Source organism: Pelodiscus sinensis, chromosome 7 (assembly GCF_052426305.1).
Source record: "Pelodiscus sinensis isolate ZL-2025 chromosome 7, ASM5242630v1, whole genome shotgun sequence".
In the NCBI taxonomy this organism is placed as follows: domain Eukaryota; kingdom Metazoa; phylum Chordata; order Testudines; family Trionychidae; genus Pelodiscus; species Pelodiscus sinensis.
The window spans coordinates 68,023,347-68,051,285 of NC_143058.1; the positions used below are offsets into that span (position 1 = coordinate 68,023,347).

General features: G+C 43.4%; 2 protein-coding genes across 3 annotated transcripts in view; both read left to right on the plus strand.

Moving 5' to 3' along the window:
- The first annotated feature begins 570 nt into the window (after positions 1 to 570).
- ASNSD1 (asparagine synthetase domain containing 1) lies at positions 571 to 16,210 on the plus strand. Its single transcript, XM_025179863.3, has 6 exons — positions 571 to 745; positions 1,991 to 2,044; positions 9,294 to 9,369; positions 10,406 to 11,953; positions 13,227 to 13,408; positions 15,842 to 16,210. Exons 4-6 carry the CDS (start codon positions 10,499 to 10,501, stop codon positions 16,086 to 16,088), a joined length of 1,884 nt encoding a protein of 627 aa, XP_025035648.3. The 5' UTR covers positions 571 to 745; positions 1,991 to 2,044; positions 9,294 to 9,369; positions 10,406 to 10,498; the 3' UTR covers positions 16,089 to 16,210.
- Positions 16,211 to 19,959: 3,749 nt separating this feature from the next.
- ANKAR (ankyrin and armadillo repeat containing) overlaps positions 19,960 to 27,939 on the plus strand; it is a 94,961-nt gene continuing 86,981 nt past the window's right edge. For both annotated transcript variants that reach the window (XM_025179856.3, XM_025179859.3), the window contains exons 1-3: positions 19,960 to 20,204; positions 22,498 to 23,121; positions 25,016 to 25,453. In XM_025179856.3, coding sequence (XP_025035641.3) covers positions 22,524 to 23,121; positions 25,016 to 25,453 — 1,036 coding nt within the window. In that variant the 5' untranslated portion in view covers positions 19,960 to 20,204; positions 22,498 to 22,523. The remainder of the gene's footprint in view (positions 20,205 to 22,497; positions 23,122 to 25,015; positions 25,454 to 27,939) is intronic.

Here is a 27,939-nt window from a genome sequence, read left to right on the forward strand (position 1 = left end):
AAGGGACACAACTCCGTGTGGAAGGAGAATAGTTATGAGCACATCGAGGTGTTTTTGCCTCAGCCGAGAGGGAGCTGGCGTCTAGCTCAGCCGGTTTTACAATGAGATAAGGACACAAACGGGCATAGCACTGACTTCGTCCTCCCCCCTCGAGGCTGCCCCGGGCCAGCCGAGGAAAGGCAGAGCCAGGCACGGGACGTGCGGGCCAGATGCGCCGCCCAAGGAGGAGCGCGCAGAAGCCGCCTCTCTTTATCCCCCACTTTAAGCGCCCTTCCTGGGCACCTCAGACGGGTCCTTCCGGGGGCTCCCGCGTTTGCGGCCCCGGAGCCTTTTCCCCACGCAGGCCGCTGACGGGCAGCCTAGTCTGCGCTCTAGCGCGCGCAACGAGCGAGCATGCGCAAAACAATTGCACATGCCCAGTTATACCAAAGGGAGGGGGGAAAATCCCGGAGGCGTCACTGGTTACTGCGCATGCTCAGTCGACACAGCGGTCTAGCTCGGTGGGCGCAGAGGCTTTGCGGACACTGGTGAGGCTGCGCAGTTCGGGCCTTTGCCGGAAGTCGTAGTCCCCTCCGCACGTGGCGGGATTAGGGGCGCGTCAGCCGGAGTGTGGGGGGGGGAGTCTCGCGCCTGTCACCCCGGCACGGGGCAGGTAGGGCCGGGAATGTCGGGTCGGGAGCCGCTGAGAGAGGAGGAGGAGGAAGAGGAGGCGAAGCTGCGCTATAAGGAAGAGCTGAACCAAAAGGTGGGGCGGGGCGGGGCGCGAAGCGAATGACTGGCGCTCCCGTGGCTCGCGCGAGACCGTTGATTCTCTTCAGACTAGAGACGGGTCCACTTCCGGTCTGGGTCCCAGTGCGGGCGGAGTGCGGCCCCCTGTCGGCTGGGAGGGGCGGGGCCCGTGGAAGAGACGTTGGGAGGGGCGGGCGAACAGACGGACTCTAGCGTGGTGGCAGCTTTGGCTTCATCACTAATGTTGCAGTGTGATGTCACGATTCAGGCGTGACGTCATGCTGGGGTGTGATATTGGATGCTTCCTGTGAACAGGGATAGCAGGACTGTTAAGAGTCTTCCTGACCTTTATTTTTTTCTCACCGGAAAACCCAGGAAAAAGCAGAGATTTCTTCAACTTCATTTTAATTTTCACTGTTAAAAAGTTGCACTAAAATGTGGCTCTAATTAACATCCTTAGTGGCAGTGTTAGTAAAGAGCCAAATTAGGGATGGATTAATTGGGTAATGGAGTAAACATATTGTTTAACTGATTAACCAGTTAAAGGGCAAGGCAAGTGAGGCATAACTTGACTCCGCCTCTCCCTCTGTGGTTGCTGGGCTGGAGCGCCTCTTCTTCCCCCCATCCCCTTTGCTGCAGGCAGGTGCTACTCCAGCCAAGCCTGAGCAGCCTCTGTCTGTGGCAGATGAGGATCTGCTTCAGTCCCCACTGGTTAACCTTAACCAATACGCTTAATCCATTAAGAGTGTGGCTTACCGATTAACTGGTTAACCATTCACATCCCTAAAGCAAATGGACAAGTTGGTAAAACTACACTTATCCCCAGAGTCCTCAGTGGAGGAAATTAGCACACATTTTTACACCATATTTTGATCACCTGAGAGACTGGAATGGGATCAAAGGTAGCTTTATGCCAATTTTGTGACTTACAAGTTTTGGGACTAGGTAGGGGGCAGTTCAGTCCGTAGCATACACTAGAGATGATGCTGTGAGGAGTAATGGTAGTTTGAATTAGGAGCTTTAATTCGAACTACCTAGCCCATGCCGTGTGTAGCCACGGGCAGGTAGTTCGAACTACCGGGCATTTAAAAATGGCGGCACCCGGGAACATGCAAATGAAGCCTGGGATATTTTAATCCTGGGCTTCATTTGCAAGTTCGAATGACTACATTAGCCACCCTAGTTCGAACTAGGGTGGCTAGTGTAGACATACCCATACTGATCTATTTGTCATAAATCTAGATTCTATTATGTTTTTCAGATTAAGGAGCAGAAGGTTGTAGTTGATGAACTTTCCAACTTAAAGAAGAGCCGGGTGAGTGATTACAAAGTGGTTTTTAGCAGTTCATTTTTTGCATTAGATACATGGAGGTGGGAAAACAAGAGAAAATAAACATAGACACTTCAAAAAAGCTGATGCCCTCTATGAGTTTGGCATTATTTTTGAAGACAGCATACAATATTGTTACATTGATATTATTAACCTAGTTTACACTCCTTGTTAAAGAAAATTGATTTACCAGGAAGTTATCACGTTCAGTTTTGTGGTAATGATGGAGAGTAGCACATCCTAGATCAAAATAAAACACTTCAGTGCCTCTTCCTCCCTTCCAAACACATCTTAATGCTTCAGCCCAAAAAGGAGACACTTCCCACTGTACATTTTCTAATTGGTGGGGAATTTACTCTCCCTATTACATTCAGAACTAAGCTGTGCAAGAATTGATCTTTATCAGAGGAATTACCAATTTTTTGTATCAGACTCATAATTTGTCATAGATTTTTATCAGAATTTGAAGGCAAAAGTTTAAAGTTGCTTTTAAAACTACAAAGAGGACCCTCTCTACTGTTATTCTCTCTGATAAACCCCTTTAATTTTATGACCAGGGCTCTACAAACCGCGGCAAAATCCACTCACCAGTCTTGCACTGCGCATGCACGCATCACTTGTAAATGGATTTGTCGTGCCCTGTTTATGACCATCATGCAAGAATTGCTAGGTAGGCTGTAGATCAGGGAACTCAAACTCCTAGCCTGAAGGCCATCCCCAACCAGAGAAATTACATAATCCTGCCCAGGAGTCTTTGGGGACGGATTGTCTGTTCCTGTTCCTCAAGCCTCACCCCATCCCTCCATTGCCCCGCCCTCCCTTCCATGGCAATCCATCCCCTGAAGACACAGCTTCATAAATCAACAGTGTGGGAGGGCCTGGTGCCATGCAGCAGCAGTGTTCGTTTCCCACCACCACAGTATAGTGCTGTGTGAGGCGGCTGGCGTTCATGATGGCATGCACCTTTGTGGTGCGTCTTGCCAGGCTCAAGCTGCAGCTGCTCCAGCTTTGGCTGGTGCGGGTCCACAACTTGCCATTCCAGCCAATCATTACGGTGGTGATGCTGCCTGTGGATGTAATGAGGTCCCTTGACTGGTGGCTGTGCAAGGAGCTGGTCTGCGAGAGGATGCTGTTCCACAGTGCTTCTATCGAATGCCTCCGACGTGGGTTGGGGAGCACATCTCAGGAAGCTACAGACTTGAGGTATGTGGGCTCCCGCGGACCTCTCGCTCCACATCAGCGTCAGGGAACTGAGGGCTATTCACCTCACATGCGGTGTTTTCTCCCACATTTCCGAAACAGGTGTGTTTCGAAACTGATGGACAACACCGCAGCAATGTTTTATATAAACAGACAGGGTGGTGCTCATTCTTATCCCCTGTGCCAGGAAGCCCTCTTTCAGAAGTTCTGTGTCACTCACAGCATTCACCCTGTGGCCTCTTACCTCCCCGGGGCCCAGAATGCATTGGCAGCAGGTCCTTTGAGGGACACGAGTGGTCCCTCAGGGCGGATGCAGCTCTGCACATTTTCTGCAAGTGAAGGTTTCCCCACCTGGACTTGTTCTCAACTCGGGGCAACAGGAAGTGCCACCGCTTTTGCTCCCTCTTCAACCACCGCCCAGGGTCACGGGGGATGCGCTCATGATCCCCTGGCCACGGGGTTTTCTGTATGCCTTCCCCGTTTCCCCTTATCCACAAGCTGATCCGCACGGTCAGGGAGTTTAAGGCTTCTGTGAGCCTAATAGCTTCGGCGTGGCCTCTCCAGCATTGGATCCTGGTCCTCCTTGAGCTCTCAGTGGTGTGGCCCTTCCTCTGTACCTGGACCTGATCTCTCAGGAATCTAGCAGGATTTGGCACCCGAATCTTCAGTCCCTGTACCTCATGGAATGGAAGCTCTATGGCTGACTATCTTGGAGAGGCAGTGCTTGGTTCGTGTTCAGGCAGTCCTTATGGAAAGCCATTAATCACAGAGGATTTGTAAGGGCCTTCTACCTGGCAAAGTGGAAGCACTACTTACTCTGTCGGGGTATGTCTACACTACCCCGCTAGTTCGAACTAGCGGGGTAATGTATGCATACCGCACTTGCTAATGAAGCCCGGGATTTGAATTTCCCGGGCTTCATTAGCATAAGCGGGGAGCCGCCATTTTTAAATCCCCGCTGCTTCGAACCCCGTGTAGCGCGGCTACACGGGGCTCGAACTAGGTAGTTCGGACTAGGGTGCCTATTCCGAACTACCGGTACACCTCGTTTCACGAGGAGTAACGGTAGTTCGGAATAGGCACCTAGTCCGAACTACCTAGTTCGAGCCCCGTGTAGCCGCGCTACACGGGGTTCGAAGCAGCGGGGATTTAAAAATGGCGGCTCCCCGCTTATGCTAATGAAGCCTGGGAAATTCAAATCCCGGGCTTCATTAGCAAGTGCGGTATGCATACATTACCCCGCTAGTTCGAACTAGCGGGGTAGTGTAGACATACCCTCAGAGAGTAGAGGGTTTTCACCTATGGAGGCCCCAGTTCTGGCTAGAGATGTTAAAATTAGATTAGTCAACTAATTGAATAGTCAATGGAATTTCCATCAACTATTCTATTAGTTGATAAGGGTGCTTCTGCTTTGAAATGTAGTGAGAGCCTGCTGGGCTGTTGCTACATTTCAAAGGCGGAAGTTCCATTCCATGTTCTGCCTTTGAAATGTACAAGAGCCCTAGTGGGGACTCTTGTACATTTCAAATGTGGAACACTGCTTCTGCACTGCTGCCCCCTCCCACGGAGCTGGAGCTGGGGGGAACCGGATTTTAAGCCAGCTCCTGCCAGCACCCGTTCCTCCTTCTCCCCCTTGCTGCCTTTTTGTGATAGAGGCAGCAGGGTCAGGGGAAGTGACTAGCCAGCTAGTCAGTTAGTCGCTTACATCCTTAGTTCTGGCCATTTTGGATTACCTCCTAGACGGTAGCACCCTAGGCCTGGCCCCCTTTTCTGTAAGGGTGCACTTGGTGGCCATCTTTGCCTTCCACTCAGGGTCACGGAGCAGGTCTGTTTATATGGACCTGATGATGCATAAGTTCCTTAGGAGATTAGATAGCGTTTAACCCCAGGTGCATAATCTCCTGTGCTTCCTGTATCTAAATCTGGTGTTCTCTGCTCCCCTCCCCTCCCACTTCGAGCCCATGGCTACATGGTGTCTCCTGCACCTGTCCTGGAAGGTGTTCTTCCTTGTGGCCATTACCACTGCTAGGTGGGTTTCAGAGCTGTGGGCCTAATTGCAGACCTGCTGTACATGTTTGGTTTTTTAAAAGAGAAGGTCAGGCTTCACCTTCTCCCCACGATCCTGCCCAAGGTGGTATCCCACCTCCACCTTCAATTGGACATTTTTCTGCCATTTTTTTTAATCCAAAACCCCACAGTTCTGGGACAGAGCAGGCTTTACACATCTTAGATGTTAGATGAGCCTTAGCTTTTTATTTAGAAAGGACCAAACCCTTTTGTAAGTTCCCCCAGCTATTTGTGTCCATAGCTGACAGGATGAAGGGCTTGTCAGTGTCAGCCCAATGTATTTCATCCTAGATCACTTCCTGTATCAAGGCGTGCTGGCACAAGTTCCAGCCCCACTGACCTTAGCCCATTTAACCAGAGCCCAACCATCTTCCACTGCCTTCATAGCTCAGGTGCCCATCGTGGAGTCTGCAGGGCAGTCAACTGGTCATCAGTGCACACTTTTGCGAACTATTATGCCTTAGCGCAGCCAGGGAGGACACAGTAGTGGGCAGGGCCGTTTTGCAGTCTGCCTCTCTGTCGGCTCCGACCCCACCTCCTTGAGTTTAGCTTTGGAGTCACCTAAGTGGAATGGACATGAGCAAGCACTCAAAGAAGAAAAAACAGTTACTCACCTTCGTAACTTGTTCTTCGAGATGGGTTGCTCATGTCATTCCACATCCCACCTGCCTCCCCTGCGTTGGAGGATTCCAGCAAGTAAGGAACTGAGCAGATGGTGGGCCAGCAGGGGTATATATGTGTCACTATACCAGTGCCATTCCAGGGGGCTCCCCTCCCTGATGTCCCGATGGGTACCACTAAGGGAAAACTCTCTGACAGTCTGTGCACGCAGCACGCACACACCTAAGTGGAATGGACATGAACAACACATCTCCAAGAACTACAGTTAAGAAGCTGAGTAACCATTTTTTCCTCAAGCCTCACCCCATGCCCCATCTTCTCCTTCCAAGGCACTCCATCCCCCGAGGACCTGGCTTCAAGAATCACTGGGCTGGAGGGGCCTGGTGCCATGCTGTGGCAGCGGTTGGGTCTTCCACATTCCCTGCGGCAGCAGAAGTCATGGTGGAAGTGAAGTGAGTGCATACGCTGAGTGCGCTCCAAGTCCCTATGGCAGGCACAACCACTGTTGCTATACAGTGCCAGTTCCTCCCAATAAGCCCCGAAGCTGCATCCTTGAAGGACAGGATGCTATGGAGGGAAAGGGTGGGGCAGTGGCAAGAAGGGCCGAGTCTTGGGAGATAGTAATGGACAGCCACAGTCTGCCGGGACTGTGGACCAGGTTGCACTATTGCTCTGTATGGAGACGGCACTTGGACCAGGAGTTTGAGACCACTGCTGTAGATGGAAATGAGAAGATGTTCTGCAAGCTGCTAAACAAATAAATACTTTCCTTTTCTCTAAGCATAAGTTACATTTGCTGAAACTTCAAGATAAAGATGCTTAACCTATATGGAAGGGGAAATGTCTGCTCCCTGTTTCATATCTAAGAAAAGCAGGACAACTTTTCCATGACTACTACAAAATGATTGTGTTCTGATATTTATTGGTTTTTCTGTATGGATAGCTGTTTGATTGATCAGTGTCTAAAACTTGTAAAAAAACAGTTTTTTTACATCAGCACAGTTTGTTTTGCCATTATCTGCAAACCCTTTGATTGCCTTTACCATTGATCTAGCTGCTTTCCTTCAAATAAGTGAAAAATTTGCCATTAATTTTGAAAAGAACAGAGTTAAGCATGTGTGGAAATCCTACTATATGTGCACACGTTAAAGCCTTTAAAAATAAAGATAGAACATATAAATATCATTTACAAAACATGTAAATGCACACATTTTATGTTCAGAGATACAGGAGTGGCCCGAGGCTGGCTGCGGCAGCTGGCGCCCCAGGCAGAAGGCGCGATTGGCGTCCTCGCCTGCACGGCCGTCAATGGCCATGATGTAATGGCCATGATGTCATCATCGGGCGCCTGGGCCGGCAGCGCCCTAGGCAACTGCCTAGTTTGCCTAGCCTCACGGGAGATATCTTAGGTGTCACATACCAACTATCTAATTTCAACAGTGCATAGAAAAATTGACAATGAATGTAAATGGATGTACATGTTCTAAAAAATAAATCCTTCAGGGTACAGGTAAATTATGCAGAAACATGTAAACAGTTCCCGACTAAAACAAACTTAATTTGAACCCTGCATAACGCAGAACTGATGATAGGTACTTGTCAAATAAGATCAGTTTTTTTCTTGGTACAGTTATTAGTGGACCTGTTCACATCAGAGTAGGCACTATTTGGCTGATTCACTGGCAGTTTCAACAGACAATATGGAGGCTTAGGCACCTTGGAGGGGCAGTGTAAGAAAGCATGTACATGTTTAGCAAGTGTTCTGTGAATAGAGAAATTTAGTCTCCAGGGCTCTACATCTGAAGTTTCACAAATACATCTTTTTTTAAATGCTTATAATATGCCAGCTGAGACTGCTCTCTCATGTTTTGGTTAACAGTTCTGTTGTGACAGAATTACATGCAAAGTAGATATGATACAAAATCATAAGCCCATGCTACAGATTTTGTCCTCTAGCATTATCACTAAATAATTCAGTGTAGCTTTGTGTACGTAGTGAATCGCATGGATACAGTTTGACAAAGAATTGTCATTACGGTATAGAAGAGCCTCAGTTTTACAAACACTGATTTTATGAACCATCTTACATGAACCATTTTTCCTGATGGGACAAAAGGGTGCAACAAAAGAGAGCTCAGTGAAGAACAAGACAACATTCCTTCATATTCTGATGCCTTCAGTGTGTTGGAAATTCCTTTGCGGTGGTTGGAAAGACAAGAATAAAATGATGCAGTGCACCCTATCATTATTTATGCACCATACTGACTAATTTTTAGATGTCAGTTTGATGAACTTCTCGACTATCTGATCTCTATCTCCAATTTGTTTGTAATACACAGGCTCGACTGTATATGCAGTTTATCCTGGGCCCTAATCTCTCACTAAAGTTTTGAGTGAGTAGTGTCCAGGACTCATTCAGAGTAAATAGTAACTGTATTCTATTAGATAATGTTCAACTATAGTGGCTGCGTCTAGATTGGCATGATTTTCCGGAAATGCTTTTAACGGAAAAGTTTTCCGTTAAAAGCATTTTCGGAACAAAGCGTCTAGATTGGCACAGACGCTTTTTCGCAAAAGCACTTTTTTGCGGAAAAGTGTCTGTGCCAATCTAGACGTGCTTTTCCGCAAAAAAGCCCCAATCATCATTTTCGTGATCGGGGCTTTTTTGCAGAAAACAAATCTGAGCTGTCTACACTGGCCCTTTTGCGCAAAAGCTTTGCGCAAAAGGGACTTTTGCCAGAACGGGAGCAGCATAGTATTACCGCAAGAAGCACTGATTTCAGATAGTAGGAAGTCAGTGTTCTTGCGGAAATTCAAGCAGCCAGTGTAGACAGCTGGCAAGTTTTTCCGGAAAAGCGGCTGATTTTCCGGAAAAACTGGCCAGTCTAGACTCAGCCAGTATGTATTGAAAAGAATTAACTTAATGTTTTTATCTTTTATCACACTTTTTTGTATCACATACATCTATTTTTAGTACAGTGCCTTTTAAAATAGTGAATTGATTGACACTTGCCATTTAAAACAATAAGAATGTTTGTGTCCTTTTGGAGTTAATACTTTTGGTAACTTATTATCCAAATTGTTGATTAAAATGTCTAACTTGACCTGATATTTGCCAGTATAATCCTACCCATTCAAACATTTTAAGTATTCATAAATATGTTTACTTTTAATTTAGTTTATATTTGAAATGCTGGCACTTGGCTTATATTTGAGGGAAGAAGAATATAAAATAATAGTAGGAATCAATGTTGTAGATGGTAAAACCATTGTCTTGATATCACATGTTTCTTCTATAGACATGTTATTAACATTAACCAATCCCAATTTCCTTCTTATGTTTCAGAAAGTTTATAAGCAGCAACCTAACAGCAACATATTCTTTCTTGTAGACAGAACAGAAACACTATCTGAATGCAAAAGTAAGTTCTTAACACACATTGCCCACCACTGTTTGAAGGTGATATTTGTAACTGTGTAGGATTTCCCCTGCAAATCAAAATGAGCCATTATCATTTGTTACCTATTGCTAATTTGTCACTATAGTACAGAAGATAAAAGTGATATAAAAAGCTGCCTGTTCTAACAATGTAGGCAGGGATGCCAGGAAAAAAATTTAATAGATCAGTGTCCAGTCCTCTCAAGTGCTGAGCACCCTCAGTTACTTTCAGGAATCAATCTGCATCTTGCAGAATTTGGTCCTATATAAGAAGAATAAAACTTTCTAAAAGTAGAAGGCAGAAGGGGCCAGGAGATCAGCCCCACGACCCTGGGACTCCGCAGCCACCTGCCTCTTCTCGCATCTCATCTCATCTCCTCTCTCTCCCTTCCCCCCCACCTCCATCCCTGCTCGGTCTGTGCTATCCCCTCTGCTGCTGCTGGTGAAGAGCCCCACATCCGGCAGCACCAGAGGGGCTGGCATTGAGTTTTTCCTGTCCAACAGATTCTCTAGTTCAGGTTCACAGGGTGCCAGACCAGGAAGGTACAACCTGTACTGGTCATAGTCTTATATATAAAAATGCCTTATACTAATAATGACTTAAATTAGAGGGATAGACTGTAAACTCTTTGGAGTAGGGACTGTATTTTTGTTCTAAATCTCTACAGTGCCCAGCACAATAGAGTCCAGGTTCATGACTGGAGCTCTTCGGCATTATGATAATAGAAGCAATAAATAGGAATTTTGGTACCCAATAAGTCAGTAATTACAGCTAGTAGTCCAATCTATGCAAGTTTAATAATGCACAATATTAAAGTTAATTTATACAGAAATGTGCATGAATAATAAAAAGATATCTAAATCAGAGTATCTTTAAAGGGGAAAAAGCTGCAATGGGCTGATTTGTGCTTTGGTACCAGATGCATAATGCTTTCATAGCTTGTTACGTAACTTTACATTTGTCTAATGTATTAAAAGAATTTTCAGTGATTATGTATTTCCTCCTTTCTTTTCTGCAGGCTCATTAGATGACCTGAAGAGGGCACATCAGGAGATAGAAAATTCAGAGAAGATCAAAATCAGGAAATAGACAATTTAAAATATACATAACCATGTGTGGTATTTGTTGTGTTGCCAGCTTGTCTGTTCAGCACACTATTGGTAGAGTCTTCAAAGAAGATCTGTTATGCAACCTTAGAAGAAGAGGACCTGATTGCAGCCAGCAGCAGATAAAGACTATATCTGATCTTTCCTACCAGTGTTTGTTTTCTGGCCATGTACTTCACTTGAGAGGACTGATGACTCCCCAGCCTCTGACAGACATCAATAACAATGTGTTCCTTTGGAATGGAGAAGTCTTCAATGGAATTCATGTAGGGCTAGTAGAGAATGACACTCAAGTTATGTTTCATCATCTTTCATCATGCAGTAATGAATCTGACATTTTGTCACTCTTCTCATTGGTTCGGGGTCCATGGTCTTTTATATATTATCAGGCATCTAAACACTACTTGTGGTTTGGTAGGGATTATTTTGGTCGTCGTAGTTTATTGTGGCAGTTTAATAATGACCTTGACAGGGCTCTCTGTCTATCATCTGTAAGTGCTCTTTCTGAATCTGATAACCAATGGCAGGAAGTCCCAGCATCTGGAATTTACAGAGTTGATCTCAAGGCCTGTGCTATATCTCAGTCTTTGGTTTTAACATTATATCCGTGGAAATACCACACTAAAGAAAATGCAATAGAAGAAACATTCCTCAGTGGGCGTGATCAGATTTCAAAAGAATTACCTTCCTATGTGTCTCTTACAATGAATGATTCAAAACTTTCTCTAATAACGCCAGTCGTTCCTTTAAATAGGACAGTTCCTGAAACTTCAGTTGACACTCATTGTCCTAATATTACCAACAGTACAGTTACTGTAGAAGATCTTCATGGATTTCTTGCAGAAGAGCACAAGAAGAAATTGGTCCATCAGCTTATTGATGTTTTAAGTGAAGCAGTAAAGAGACGTGTTTTATATTTGTTCAGAGATGCAGATCAACACACAGGAGAAATTCTGAGTAAACCTACCAAGAAAGCGCATATTGCAGTACTCTTTTCTGGTGGCATTGATTCTATGCTTATTGCAGCGCTTGCTGATCGACATATTCCTTTGGAGGAACCAATTGATCTTCTCAATGTAGCCTTCATGATTAAAGAACAGACTAAACAAAGCAATCAGAAAAAAAACCTTGAATTGCATTCTTGTCAGGAATGCTTTAAAAAACTTGATACTACACCTGTTGATAACTTGACTTGCTTTAATGTGCCTGATAGAATCACTGGCAGGGCAGGACTGAAAGAACTAGAGACTATTAATCCTTCAAGAACTTGGAATTTTGTGGAAATTAATGTTACACTTGAGGAACTGAAAAGGATGAGACAACAACATATAAGCTACTTAGTTTATCCATTGGATACTGTTCTGGATGACAGCATTGGTTGTGCGGTTTGGTTCGCTTCCAGAGGAGAGGGTTTTATTACTACCCAGGGAGATCTAAAACCATATAAAAGTTCTGCAAAGGTATAAGATCGTCTTTGTCTTATAGTTAGTCAATAAAAATAAGTACATTATAACCTCCATACTTTGTGTCCCCCTAATTTGGGAACACTCAAGGTACAGATCCAGACAGGCACAGGTGGAGGTGGGTTTGCCTGCTGCCGCTTCCCCTTGGAACAACAGCGGCAGAATGGTATAACTGTTTGCAGTTCCAAAAATCCAGGACTTATGCTTTCAGTTCCTTTGATATGGAATTGTTCTATTCAGTAAGCTTTAGTACAGCAGTAGAACCGGTAAAGGCAATAATCTACAATCTAGAATATTCAGTTTTTGAATTGACAAGGTACAGTACAGAAGAATGGTACTGTTAAGTTCAGTCTAAAAAGCTTTGCAATATTTAAATCTGCAGAAAATTTAGTTAATCAGCATTGTTTTGTGCTGGCATTCCACAAACCAGTAATTCCCTCAATATCATTATTTGGGTTAGTATGTGAAAAAACAAAATGCTATCACTATTGAAGGAAGATGATTGTTTTTTAAAGCTTCTGATGTTCTTTAAATAACTGTTTAAAATATAACTTTTCCACTGTGCTCAGCTGATATTTTTCTTGCTATTTTGATGGGGACAACTTCTTTCAGTTATTTCACAGCCACTTGAAGAATTCTTTCTCCCACTTGTCTTTGGTAAATGCTGCATATTTTCAGTCCACTTCTGCCTCTGCTTTGAGCTGTATATTTATTTTGCTATCAGTGGGGCATTTTAAGTGGTAGTAGTCAAACAAAAGACGATTTGAAGCACAGTTGAATTAATTTTGCTTTATTTTTGATTGTGCTGCAACTTATAATGGCTTATGCATCAGAGTGGATCATCTAAAGAAGTAGATACTGGTTTATTTTAATTGTCTTTCAGGTGACATGATTTACTTAACAGTTTATCTCAATTTTTTTTAAAGTTCAAATAATTTTTCCTCCCAAACAGGCTGAAATGACTCACCATTTACTACAACAGAGTGGGTTTAAAAAAAAGATTTAAAGCCTGAGTGTGTAAGGTTCAGGTCTGATCCTGCTCCAGTTTAAATCAGGGCTCCAAATGACTTCAGTGGCAACAAAATCAGTCCCTATAAAAATTAATAAAAGCAGGCTTATTCTGTTATGGTAGTCTAACTATGATAGAATGTATTTATTGGGTTTATTTTCAATTAACTGTTGAATATTGTGGGGATCTATATAATCTTTCCCCCTTTTAATTAGATTTTGTAACTAAATACTAAAATACCATTTTAATGCTCTTTTGTAGATTGTGCTTACAGGAATTGGAGCAGATGAGCAGCTTGCAGGCTATTCACGACATCGTGTTTGCTTTAAAAAATATGGTTTAGAGGGCTTGAATAAGGAACTAGGAATGGAACTTGGTCGCATTTCTTCTAGAAATCTTGGCCGAGATGACAGAATTATTGGAGATCATGGAAAAGAAGCAAGGTAGCGCTCTTTTAACATGCTACAAACAATTTCAACGTAGAAGTCCATTTCTAGTACTGCAGTGGCATTTTAGATCAAAACTGTCTTAACTTAATTTTCAAAATATTCCACAAGGATGCTTGTTTAGCTGTGTATGTGTATGCAGATAAATATTTAGACACTGATACAAAACATAAAGTTTGGGCCTATGTTAATTTAAAGTGCTTAAGAGTATCCCTGAAGAAGGCATAGTAACTTGAAAATAACATTTTCACCTGAAAATGTTACTTCCGGTCTTCTGTGTTAGTATCATGACATTACCCTCACAAGCACTCATAGGACTTAACCTAACTTGCCCATTGATGGTTCTTGAAGTACCCAGGACTGTGAACTACCTTGATTCCCTTTTGCCTTTAGCAAGAAAGAGATTTGCTGATGTTTAACCATTTACAGTGTTATCTGCTCCTGTCTGTTGGCCATCCCAACAGTCTTCTCTTGACAATGCTAGCCTGGCCCCTCTCTTTGTTTTAACAAAAGGTGCACCCCTATCTTCAAAGTGTTTCCCTGTGATATCTTGCTCCTGTTACTGGCTACTCATGGAAATACCAGATTTGTTATTCCCAAGGAGAGAGTGTATACTCAAGGTTGTTTGATTCAACTGAGGATCAGATCAAAATATCACAGCACTACAATATGTTTATAGGGAAAACAAGTTTATGATCAAAGACTAAGATTTCAGAGATAGCGGATATGGACAGTTCAATCAGCAAGGTACAATAAAATGCCTTACACACTTTCTAGAGACTAAACAACAGTCTAACCATCTGTCTAAAAGCAGTTTTATTTCATCTAAATGTCCTTTTAATTGCTGCCAACCAGGGCAGTCTGGGATTCAGTTTTCATAAATGTGCCTAATTATTTAGCCAGGTGCAGAATAAAGAAATGTCCTTTTGCCTTCTCTTCATATTCACCAAAATTCATTGTAGGTTGCCAGTCAGGAGGACCCCCCTGCCACCTATTTCCCTTCGGGATCATTTTCTGGTGTGCTGACTTTGTTGATTTCACATTCTTCATGTTGATATCATATGCAAAAGGGGTTTCCATTAGGTTGGCTTAAAAAAACTTAATTTATAGGTGACCTGAGGTAGACAGGTGACTGTAAATCCTTTGTCTGTAAGAAACCTGTTTTTCAACACTGCCTTGATTCAGACTTTTTTGGAAAGGTATTTTCAGTGGGTGAGAGCATGTGTGCATCCATTTTACTACTGCAATGTATCAGTTATGGATGTAACAGTGTAATTGTTTAAATGGGTAACCACAGTTACCCAAAAGATTACATACCAGTTCCCAGTCCATCTCCTGGGGAGCTGGCTGTCACCCCGCGCTGCTGCCTCTGTACAAGGGGCACTGGGAGCCATCTTAAAAGTGATGTGTACCGGGACACTACTTCCTGTAGCTCCCATTGACCGGGAACAGTGATCAACGGCCAATGGGAGCTTCAGGTGCCCATACTTGCAGAGGCACGGTAAATAAACTGGCAGCGACTCACCAGGGGCTAACCCTGATGAATCACCTCCATTTTGTAGACCAGGAGTGGGCAATATCCAATAGCCTCACTTTATACAGAAACAAAACATCTCCTTCCATGCCTGCTTGTCCCATCTAATGATTCCCTAAGTAGGGTTTGGCAGTGTTATGGTCTTTGCATATTAACTCTGCACTTGGGAGAATGCCTTTCTTTATAGTCAACTGTAAAAGGGGATCTTAGGGCACCAATCATGATTTTGTGATACATGTGAAAAGGACCTTTAAGAAGAAAATATCCTTTTAACAAGCTAACTATTGACAGCGGGCATTAATTATTTAACTTTTTGTGAGATTTTCTCCCCCCCCCCCTTTCGAATGGTGTCAGAATAAGTATTTTTTGTTTGAGAGGTTAAAATTGGATGCAACACCAGAGGTGTATGCTAATGCTAGGTTTAATGTTAGATCTGGCTAGTTCAACATGTAGAGATCCCGTAATCTTGCCAGAAAACATTCTCCTGATAAACAATTCCACACTCACATAATTTGGTGGTGACTGGTGACTACAGCTGTGTATAAAAACAGAATTTCTGTCTTTTTGCTCCAAAATATTTTTTGGGGGGAAGATTTTTAAAACTTCTAATCAGCCAAATTTAAATGTATTTTCTTATAGATGTTTATTGCTGTTTCTTTATTTTCCCCAAGACACCACAATATTTGCTTTTCTCACAGCACATTAGCCCCAAGATTTATGTTGTTGCATCTCCTTCTAGGAATGGATATTGGCTTGAAAGTTCAATATTTCCACAGACCAGTATAATGTGAATTGAGTATTCTAAAGCCAGTTATTTCATGCACTAAACATTTATCTGGTTTTGTGTGTAAACCTTGTCAAGGAAACAGTTTTTCATAAGATTATTTTCTGTTTAGATTTCCTTTCCTTGATGAAGATGTTGTTTCATTTCTTAACTCTCTGCCTGTTTCGGAAAAAGCAGACTTAACTCTACCTCGAGGGATTGGTGAGAAACTACTTTTGCGCCTTGCAGCTAAGGAGGTTGGCCTCAAAGCCTCTACTGTTCTGCCAAAGAGGGCTATGCAGTTTGGATCCCGGATTGCAAAAATGGAAAAGAGTAATGAAAAGGCATCTGATAAATGTAGCAGACTTCAGTCAGTTTGAATAGACTAACTTGTGAGGCTGCAATTGAAGGTTTGTTTATAGCACATCTTACAAGAAATACATGGTTTAAAATTTTGTTTTAAAATGTGTGAATATTCAATAAAATCCTCAACATTTTAGAATTCTCTTTAGTCTTTAATCAGTTTAACTGTGATTACATCTTGCATATGGTCTGATGAAGAACTTCAGTATTATTTATTCTGGTCTATGAGAGCATGACTAGAAAAACAACAGAATCAGGCTTTTTTGTAAAATTCATGTGGCTCAAAAGAAATGCTTTAAATCCATCCCACTTGCCCATAATATGGAGCTAGTATTTAACATTAACTTAACAGATCATTTTTGTTCAATCTTTAGGGATTATCATGTTCATTTATCTATAGTTGAAGATGGAACACCTGTTTATCACATATATTCTCTAGGACAGGAGTGGGCAAAATCGGGCCTGTGGGCCAGATCTGGCTTTCCAAGCATTTCTCTCCAGCTTGGCAAGGTGATTAGCAGAGCATACAATACTTACAGCAGGCAGCATGTGTTCAGCTGCCCCTCCCTCTACCTTGCTCTGTCCTACTACAGATTCTCCTGCTAGCTGGGCAGAGAGGAGTGCTTACGTCAGGGTACCCTCCTTTCCCCTTCACCGCATATCTGTAGAGCAGGGGTTGGGAAGAGGGAGACATGCAAAGGAGCTGCTCCAATCTGAAGCATGGATGGTGATCCAAAGGAATGCCTATGTTGAGAGGCAGTGTACTGTTTCTAAGATTTCAGTGCTCATGCTCTCATGCACTCTCACACGTGCGCACACACACACCATGTCTACAGAGTGGGGGAGGGGAGAGATAACAGCAGAACAGCTTTCCCTGTCTTAGAACAGCACGTAGCTTATCTCTGAAATTTACCCAGCAGCAGCCAACACACACGTTCTGTGTCACTGTCACACTTAGGTAAGGGATAGTGTAGTCGACTATGTTATTGACTACACGTTACACTTCCCTCACCCTCTCCCAAGTACATTTTTTAGCCGGATGGCTGACAGCTGGCATGGAGATTGATGGCTGGGTCCTCGCACTAAAAGCCAGCATGTAGGCAGGCTGTCTCAGACCCATCTCGCGCGCCGGGACCTGGCATCAACCCCCGCCGTGGCTCTGCACTATAAGCACTAAGAGCCGGCGTGCTGGCCTGACATCAACCCCAGTGCTGGCTCTTAGTGCTTGTAGTGCAGAGGTGCAGCAGGGGTAGTTGTAAGACCCAGCAGGAGCCAGGATTGAGTGTTAGCAGTGCTACCCCTTACCGATTAATCATGTAGTCGACAATTTTTGTTGACTACATAATTAATAAATTACAGTTCTTAATATCCTTAGTGACACATACCCAGTCTGTGCCACACACAGTCACTGTCACAAACACTCACCCAGTCTCTGTGCCACACACGATCTATCACAAAGTCTGTCTCTCACACACAGAGGGTGCATCTACGCTGCACCATTATTTTGAGATAACTAGTATTATTTTGAAATAAAAATGCGAGCATATACACAGCCATTCTGTTATTTCGAAATAATTTCGAAATAAGGGACGGCTTATTCTGAAATCTGTAAACCTCATTCTATGAGGAATAACGCCCATTCCAAAATAGCTATTTCAAAATAAGGTGTGTGTAGATGTTCTATTGCTGCTATTTCGAAATAGCCCTTCACCAGGGCCATTCTAAGTTATTCCTCCCAGGGATCTAAATTGAGATAGCATGTCTACATTCAGGAAGCCTGCCTCGGACTAATTTTGAGGCTTTCCTGCAGTGTAGAGGTGATAGTTTGAAATAAGCTATTTTTGAATAACTATTCCAGAATGGCTTATTTTGAAATAAGTGTGCAATGTAGATGTACCCAGAGTTATTAGGATAGAATGCCAAGCAGAAATTAGAATGTAACCATACATACTTGTAGATGGAGAAGATCTGAAATTCAAAAAGGGAAGAGGGGAGACAAATAGTTTTTAAACCATGTGTTAAATGTGTTTTCCTGAAATTGTAAATTAAGAGGCTGTGTAATAGTCTATACCCTTGTCTTGGCTCTAAAAGGTTACCGGAGATGCCAGTTTACATATGTCTGTACCTGAAGGGTGGACCAGGCCTAATTAAAGATGCACGCACCTGGGGAAGGAGTTGAGCAGTGACTAGAAAGAAAGAAAAGACTAAAGTGAAGGACTGGACAGAAGGAACTATGTATTTCCTTTCTTGGGCCTGGCATCTGAAAAGCTTAAGGACGGCCCCTAAGGTGAAATTTGGTTTTAGGATTTTTTTTGGAGTGGGAAGTCTAGGAAGAGATTGGAAGAGATCTAATAAGAAGGATATGCCCTTCATGGGAAAGAGTCCTGGGAGGTATTCAGTAGAGGAACAGAGCAAGGGAATTTTGAAGCTGACAAAAGTCAAGATGAATGAAGTTGATTTTGGATTTTATTTGGGAATTAAGAGTCTTAGGAATCCTTCCCCTGAAAAAAAGGTTTAAATTAGAAGTTGTAGAGACGCCTGCTACCAGGCATAGTGGGAAGAAGTCCAGGAAGGTAATGGTAGCAGCAAAGAATTTGACCAATGCTGCTTCTAAGATCCCTGAACTGGAAACCGGTGCGGTGCTTTGGTTTCCCTCTCGGGGGGAGGATGTAAGATTCCCTTTGCTGTGGGAAGTGAGATTGAAAGTCTTGAGAAGAGTTGAGGATGCAAGATAAGAGCAAGGGCAGGGCCTACCATTGTTGAATTATTATCCTGGAATCAGTGGGACTAAATATGAAAGGGGACAGAGATTTGTGTCATACCAAGACCCTCATAGCACTGGACTAGCTAGGGAGTCCTGTATGAGCAAAATCAGGGTAGTGCAGTTTTCTCAGGCCCGGTATACACTACAGTTAATATTGATGCAGCTGCCGTCAATCTTCTGGGGTTCAAATTAGGGGGTCTAGTAAAGACACACTAATTCAAACTGAGAGGGGCTCTCCTGTCAATGCTGGTAGTCCTGCTTCTATGAGGAGTAAGGGAAGTCGAAAGGAGAGTGTTCTTTCTTTGACTTCCTGCAGTGTGGAGGGGTGCCAAATTCCACTTAAGATACAGACTTCAGCTCAAGATATGCAGTTAGGCTGCTTCAGCTATTTTATCTTAATTCCAACTTATCCTCTAGTGTAGACCAGGAGTCATTGACGAGAGTTTTAAAGCTGCTGCTGCTACCAGGGTCCTTGCACTCTGGTTTATTGCTGCTGCCCCTTGTTCAGTTTCCGCAGGGGGACTGACCTCGTGTGTGATCAGCCATACACTGTGCCTAGCCTTGCTCTTGGCCACAAGGCCGGTGCTATTATCAAAGCAGTTCCACGCGAGCCTACAGCATCAGAAAGCGCGACTGGTAGCACAGTTTTACAAGGCAGCCGCTCTGTACAAAGCACCGGCGCCGCCTCGAGTCCATCAGGAGCAGGCAGCGGAGGACCCCTGGGAGCCTCCCTAATTCAGAATAGTGATAGAAATGTAGCCGTGTTAGTCTGGGGTAGCTGAAGCAAAATACAGGACAATGTAGCACTTTAAAGACTAACAAGATGGTTTATTAGATGATGAGCTTTCGTGGGCCAGACCCACTTCCTCAGATCAAATAGTGGAAGAAAATAGTCACAACCATATATATAAGACTATTTTCTTCCACTATTTGATCTGAGGAAGTGGGTCTGGCCCACGAAAGCTCATCACCTAATAAACCATCTTGTTAGTCTTTAAAGTGCTACATTGTCCCTAATTCAGAGGACTGCACCGGGAGACTCCCTCCCCCCCACACCGATGTCGGCCTGGCCTCCCCGCCCGCCTGCACGAAATGGAGACGCCCGCGGCGCCGCCGCTGCCCCCGCGGCTGGAACGTGAAGGCCGGGGCGGGGCCCGACCCGCGAGCGGCCAGCCCGGAGCGCACAGCGCCCCCCTGCGGGCGTTGCCAAGGGGAAGCGGCGGCGTCCCGCGTTGCTAAGGACCCCGCCAGGCCGCGCGCTTGTCTTGCTGAGGCCGCGGGACCCCCCCGCTCCGCCGCCACCGGCCAGGGCGGAGCCTCGCCCCCTGTGGAAGGAGGGACTTGGCGGCGGCTCCCAGTCCGCTGCCAGGTAGCTGAGCCGCTCTCAGGGGGACCCGGGTTGAGCAGCGGTCTGGAAAGAGAGCAGCGGCTGTGTGGGTCTCAGCAGTGGCTGTAGTACAGTAGTGGTCAGGATCAAAACCTGCGTTTCAGAAGGGGTATAACAACCTCGAAGCTCCCAGACACTAGCCAATGTCTAACGGTTGAGGGCTTGCAGGAAATTTACCTGGGAGCAGATTATCCCATAATGTCAAGTGCAGGGATTCTTGTACCTTCCTGTGAAGAAGCTGGTAATGGCCACGGTTGGAGACAGTAAATTGGATTAGGTGAACCAGTGGTCTGATCAAGTGTGTCATTTCCCATGGTTTATGTTTTCTTTCATCTTTTGTTTATAGTATTTCTTCTTAGGGGTTCCTGGTAACAAGATTCAAAATCGTAAGTGGAAACATGATTTTTCTTTCAAAATCATGACCGGCACTTATTTTTAGAGGGCTATTAAAGATGAAAATTAATACAGGCTGAATCTCTCTAATCCAGAATTTGCTCATCCAGAAACATCCATTGTCCAGAATGATTTTTGTTAGCTAGATGTCCACTTTTCATAATTGTGGCCAAGTTTCCTGCGATCCCATAAAGATTATTTACAGCCACTAGCTCTCAGTGTTCTGTGCTGTTATTTAGCTCTGATTTACCCCTAAATGTCCTCTAACAGCACAATAAGCAGTGGAAGTGTCGGTAATGCTGATAGACAATATTGATTTCCCGTGGTCCAGAAAATTCTCCCATTTGGAATCAGTCAAGTCCCAAACTAAAGGGCTGTGTCTAGACTGGCCAGTTTTTCCGGAAAATCAGCTGCTTTTCCGGAAAAACTTGCCAGCTGTCTACATTGGCCGCTTGAATTTCCGCAAAAGCACTGACTTCCTACTGTAAGAAATCAGTGCTTCTTGCGGAAATACTATGCTGCTCCCGTTCAGGTGAAAGTCCTTTTGCGCAAAACTTTTGCGCAAAAGGGCCAGTGTAGACAGCTCAGATTTGTTTTCCACAAAAAAGCCCTGATCGTGAAACTGGCGATCGGGGCTTTTTTGTGGAAAAGCGCGTCTAGATTGGCACAGACGCTTTTCGGCAAAAAGTGCTTTTGCGGAAAAGTGTCCGTGCCAATCTAGATGCTCTTTTCCTAAAATGCTTTTAACGGAAAACTTTTCCGTTAAAAGCATTTCCGGAAAATCATGCCAGTCTAGACGTAGCCAAGAGGTTCAACCTGTACTAGCATTTTAAAATTATGTCACTCCAAGGCTTTGACAGAATTATACTGCTGAGCTATTGGGATTTAAATAATCTCTATTTTTCAATAGATGGCTCTTTAGAGCTTCTGCACTTCCAAAATTAGCATTTCACCACTTGCTCGGTTTTCTGGGTGTAGGATTTCTCTTTTTGGATGCTCGAGTGACTCTATGATTCAGGGTTCTGTGTCAGAGAAGACTTATATTCTGAATCTGGGGGAGAGTTATAATTCCAAACACAGCTGCGAGTGAGCGATACCCTACAGGAAGAAATAGCATCTAGGAAGTGAGAGTTCAAAAGGGACAATGTGGGAATGAGTGGTTTCTTGCAGTATTCAGGACCCTGAATGTGAAAAAGAGGAAAAATGTGAATCTGGTGGTCCTGTTTTTGAGGTACATAATAATGTATGCCTTTGATACTAAATGTTGTAAAGTGTTTGATCTGTATTACAAAAAAAATGTTGAAAATTTGAGAATTCATGCACAGGTGTCCCATGTATTACAACTACAGATGTCATTCCTGGCCAATATGGTAGGTAATCTGAAAGGAATTTAAAATGTTGACATTTAAATTATCATAACTAGATTTCAACCACTATTTAGGAGTTATGGGACGGTCACACTTGTCTAGAGCTGTTGTTTCAGGCTGTCTGTAAATATTATTGCATTGATTTATACTCTCTCAAAACTGAATGTTGTTTTTCCCTGTCATCAGGATCACAGTGTTGTTATTGGGGTTTTTTTAAGGTACATCTTAGATTCTAAAGCACAACATGCCTTCATTTATAAATACATTTTAAAAAAAAGTTCACTTGGCTATTGCAGGCTGGCCTGATTCAATCCTTGTCATAATGAAGTTCTTGGCTCAAGGAAAATAACATTTTCAAAGATATGACACTTTGAAATAGATTGGAATATCTCATGTATGCTGAAGTGTATTTTATTCTCATTATTAAAAAAACTCCTTATTCTTAAAATACTAGTACCTAATTAAATAATGATTATGCTTGCTTGTTTTATATTTCTTTAAATATTTAATTGTAGATACTGCAGAAAGGAACTATTGAAGAATGCTGAGGTCTGTCAAAAAAGCATTACCTAGAAGTGAACAAGCAGATGAGACAAACTACTTAGCAAATTTAGCTGTACAGAGAAATGCAAGTGCCTTCTTTGACAAATTTGACCGAAGTGAGTTACAGGAATTACTCACCACTGCCTCTTGTAGCTGGCTAGCTTCTAAAGATGACCTACGCCAGCCGTTAGAACTTCCCAATGGACTTATGGGCCAGCTAAAAAACATAAGTTTCCCATCTGCAATTTTGCTAGCACCTGTGGTGCCAGATGTACCTTTAGACTGTAAAGAAATCCATCAGATTGTGAGGGAATTGGCTGTAGGACTTTATTGTTTAAACCAAGTTCCTTCCATCAGCTTAGATGCCAATTATGATCACAGCACTTCTTGTCAGCTTCCTCCAGCTTACTTTGACACCAGAATTGGACAAATGTTGATCAGTGTTGACTACATGTTAAAAGCGCTGTGGCATGGTGTGTATATGCCCAAAGAGAAACGTGCCAGATTCTCTGAATTGTGGCGCTCCAGCATGGATATTGATATGGATGGGAATCCACAAACAGAAAAAAATATTTTTTCAGAGTTTTGTTCAGCGGGTGAGTAGCATTTTCAGTCATAATTCATTTAAAGAAAAAATAAACGTACCTGTGATAATTATTTAGCATATTCCTAGAAGCTAGGGGTCATTATTTGGAAAAAAAACAAAACAAAACAAGAAATTGCCTGACAATAGGGAAAGTCATCAAGTTGGAAATGAAAAGAAAAAGTCTTCAAAGATCAGATTTCAAAAGAACTCAGCTCCAGCTGAGGCACCCATATAAAGTGGCCACATTTTCAAAATTCTCTCTGCTGTTCTCTCTGAGGAAAATCAGAGCTGTAGGGTGCTGAATCCTTCTGAAAATGTGGTTCTAAATACTTGGGGGAAATGTATTTATTTAACAAAGGGGTTTTTAGATCACAAACTGTGGCTTTATTATTATTTACAATTAGCTAATATTTTAATATGTAACAGCTAAAATTTAAAATACCTAAATAAAAGATAAAAAGCAACTGAGAAAACTCATGCGGTTCTCACAAATATATCTGAAGAACAGCAGATGGCAGAGGTTGGTAATGAAATATATATAGGATGAAGTCACTGGTGAAAATCCAGCTCAGTTTGGTATTGATTTTACAGCATTACTCTTTGGTGGTTTATGAGAAATCAGTTTGTGTCTTTAATCCAGTTCCAAGTAGGATATATACACATTACAAAACCATGCCAGATGTTGGCAGCAATCACCCGATCCAAGTCCTATTAAAATCAATGAGGGTATGTCTAGACTACAAGCCTCATTCGAAAGAGGCTTTTTCGAAAGAGCTCTTTTGAAAGAGATCGTCTAGACAGCCACGCAACTTGTGAAAAAGCGATCTGCTTTTTTGAAAGAGAGCACCCAGGCAATCTGGATGCTCTCTTTCGAAAAAGCCCTGTTTGCGTTCTTCCTCATAAAATTAGGTTTACTGCTGTCAAAAAACCCATCATGTTCTTTCGATTTAATTTCAAAAGAACGCAATGGCAGTCTAGACGCAGGTGATGTTTTTTCGAAAAAAGGCAGCTTTTTTCAAAAAAACTCTGTAGTCTAGACATACCCTGAGAGACTTTCCACTGACAGAAATAGGCATGGGATCAGGTCAAAACTGGCAGTCTTAGGAGAGAGGAATTCTCTCACCTCTACTGGTTATCCATCAGAACAAGCACAAGACCATTGCCAAGGGAGTGTGCTGCCGCTATAGCTCTACTGTATGGCTAAGCAGAGGGCTTCATTTTCCCAGGGCTATTTGGCATTTAACAAGCACTAAATTTACTCCAGAAAAAGATAATCTAAAACAGAGGCGAGGAACCTTTTTTGGGTCAGGGGCCTCTGACCCTCAGAAAAATCAGTCGGGGGCTGCACTCAAGTGAAAAAAAACAAACAACAAACAAACAAACAATCAAACAAAAACCCCAACAAACCAACAACAATAAAACTTCACTGACGTGGCCCCCAACTGAGAAGGAGAAAGAGACATTCCCTTCACTCACCAGAGCCTAGAGGAGTCCAGGCTAGTAGATTTTTGGGCTGGATACAGGGAAGCCAGGGCCCTCATTTGGTCCTGGGCCTTAGGTCCCCCATCCCTGATCTAAAAGATGTTGGTGCTAGCAGGATGCCCAGTGAATCCACTAGTGCACTGAAGGAAAGGGTAATTTCCTTAACTCGCCCTGCCCCACCCAATATTATAAAACTGCAGTTTGATTTCATTATATTGTATGTAACAGCAAGGTGATGTTTAATATGTTAATATAAACATAAATACACATTCTGCAATGTTAAATATAAAAAATATACTTGTCAGAATTAAACAATTGTAGTACATTATTTTTTGTGATGGGCAATAGTGTTTCAAAACATATTTTACTTCTATCCAGTAGATATATGATTATTTATCTATATTTTTCTGTGTGTGATATAGGTCTAGTTGACATTTCCAATGAACCAGGTTTTGAAGGAATCTATGATGAAAACATGAATGAAGATCCAACTTATGATCCTAACAGTGCTCAAGAAAAAAATCTCTTTATGCAGTATGCAGACAGTATACTACTTAAGTTGACATTTGGTACTATACAAGTTCAGCAGCATGAAAATGTGTGTAAATTTGATGCAGTATATGAGCTTTCTAATGTGATAAGATTGACTGAAGATTACCTTGACACAGACACATACCAAAGGTTGCAGCAGAGACTAACTCTTCAGCAAAAACTTGTGAAAAAGCACTTAGAGAAAAAGGCAGAAATACGTAAGAATATTGAATATCTAAAAATATTGAGCTTTCTGATTCCATTTTTACTTGGCTTAAAAAAAAAGATGAAAGTTCCAAATTTAAATCAACTTCTTCAGCCATATTCAGGTAAGTAGCTTATAAATGACCATGTGTGACAGACCCCCCCCCCATACTTTATGACAGGGGTGTGCAACCTTTTTGCATCCAATAAACGGGATCCGGAAAAATTTTCGTTGAGGGGAAAAAAAAAGCATGGCCCCTTTAATTGCCACTTCGCTCTTGCCACTCCCCCCACCCTCATCGTGTGTATGGGTGCCTAGCCAGGAAAATAAAATACTGGCCAGCTCAGATCAAGGCACTGCAACCTCCCCGGAGGACAGCCACAACCCCCCAGGAGGTCGTGACCTATGGGTTTGTGCACCACTGTTTTATGAAATGGACTTATGGACACAAATATACATACCTCAAAGATGCTTTGGGCAAATTATCTCATGTAACCGATCAATCTTCATGTCAATCTGCTGGATCTGTTTATCTTATTTTGGTATCTGTATCATTCTTGTGTGTAAAGTTAGACATATGGAGTATGAAATGCTTTATGATTTTAAATGTGTAAATGGAAAGACATCAAGGATGATTCCATTGCTGGGAGGCCTCAATGTCTGGGCAATCTTATGCCAATAGCCTTTTATCCTTACATCCTAGCAGTGGTTGGTAAGGACTGGCCAAGTGACAATAGGAAAGTAGGAGTGTTTTGTCTTTTGCTGGCACACCGGAGGGAAGGAACCAAAGATCTCAAGGTGAGGAACAGCCCTGGTTTGGAAGGCTTAGCTGAAAAAGAAACAGTTTTAGGGTGAGTTTGTAATAAGTTTGTGTACTGAGGTTTCAGTGTTGGAATTAGCTAAGTGTTTTCTGTTATTTTGAGTCTTAATGCTTGTTCTTAATAAAATCACTTTTATTTTCTATCAAGCCCAATGTAAATAATTTTTTCCTGAGCGGGAGTGGGGGGTGGAATCAGTGTGTACATTCCCCCTTTCATTGCTAAAGGAGGCTTTCCTAAATAATTCCTTTGGGGTTCTGATCCCATTTGGGGAGTGGTGTCCCAGGAAGCTGTGTCCTAAAATGCACTTTCCTTGGACCTGAAGAGATTCAGTATCTGCACTGCTTCTCTGGGGGACATTGATCTTAGCTTGGTACCTTAGCTGGGGGAGATCAGAGGAGTTGGCCTAGCAGGACTGGTCAGTGAAAAGCCTTAGGGTATGTCTACACAGCCACCCTAGTTCAGACTAGGGTGGCTAATGTAGTCATTCGAACTTGCAAATGAAGCCCGGCATTTAAATAGCCCGGGCTTCATTTGCATGTTCCCGGGCGCTGCCATTTTTAAATGCCTGGTAGTTCGAACTACCTGCCCGTGGCTACATGTGGCAAAGATTAGGTAGTTCGAACTAAGCTCCTAATTCGAACTACCGTTACTCCTCATTGCAGGAGGAATAATGGTAGTTTGAATTAGGAGCTTCAGTTTGAACTACGTAACCCATGCCAGTGTAGCCGCGGGCAGGGAGTCCGAACTACTGGCCATTTAAAAATGGCGGCGCCTGGGCACATGCAAATGAAGCCCAGGATATTTAAATATTTAATGTAGTTCGAATGACTACATTAGCCTCCCTAGTCCGAACTAGGGTGGCTGTGTAGACATATCCTTAGAGAGCAGGAAGGTGAGTGGCAGTGGCTTTGTCAGCACTCTGGGTGGCACTTCCCAGAGGTCTTCTGTGACCACAACTCATCACTCCATATATTCTGAAAATTTTAATTTAATAAAATTTGAATTATGTAAGAAAGTGAATGTCTTGGAAGTATGTGGAGAAACTAGTATTTTGTACATTCTGTGAGTAGCAACTGAAAATAACTCTGGTAGATTATTTGGATATTCATTGCATGGCTGTCCCTAGGGCGGCACAGGGCCTGGGGCAATCCCCCCCAGTGCTCCATGGGCCCAGAGCAATCCACCCACTGCAGACCCCACCTACCCTGCCTCTTCTCCACCACAATCCAGCCCCTTCTACCTCTTCCCCTAAGCCCTGCCCCTGTTCCATCTGCGCCCCTTTGCTTCACCCAAATGCCCCCTTCCCTGAGAAACATGAATCGCGAGATTATGGGGGCCTGAGATAGGGCAGCAACAGGGGTCAGCCCTCCCTCTTGCACTCACTGTGGCAGTGGGATCTAGAGCAGCCCAGCTGCCTGCTCTACTCAGCCCTGTCCTGCTGTCCTCTCCCAGCCCATTACGCTCTACTTCTCTGTGACAGCGGGAAGCAGAACAATTGAGGGTCTGGGGCACTCTGCTTCCTGCTGCCACAGAGATGTGGAGTTCAGCCAGCCGGGAGAGAGCATCAAGGAAGAGCTCTGGACCCTGCCACCATGTCCCCTGGCTACCTCATGCCAGAGCCCTGTAATCACCCCCTGGGTCTGTCCTGTCCATAGGACTATTGAGGCAGCTGCAGGGCCCCCAAAGGTGTGGGGTTTGGGGTGGCTGCCACAAAACATCGTATGGAGGGGACGGCTCTGGCTCATTGTATATAGGAAGCCAAATTCATCCCTGATGTAACTGTTGATGT

Bases quoted from the DNA above. Each gene is read 5' to 3' on its own strand.
- ASNSD1 (XM_025179863.3), top strand. From the start codon at position 10,499: ATGTGTGGTATTTGTTGTGTTGCCAGCTTGTCTGTTCAGCACACTATT. The intron at 11,954-13,226 runs GTATAAGATCGT...GCTCTTTTGTAG, and splicing joins CATATAAAAGTTCTGCAAAG to ATTGTGCTTACAGGAATTGG. The intron at 13,409-15,841 runs GTAGCGCTCTTT...TTTTCTGTTTAG, and splicing joins GATCATGGAAAAGAAGCAAG to ATTTCCTTTCCTTGATGAAG.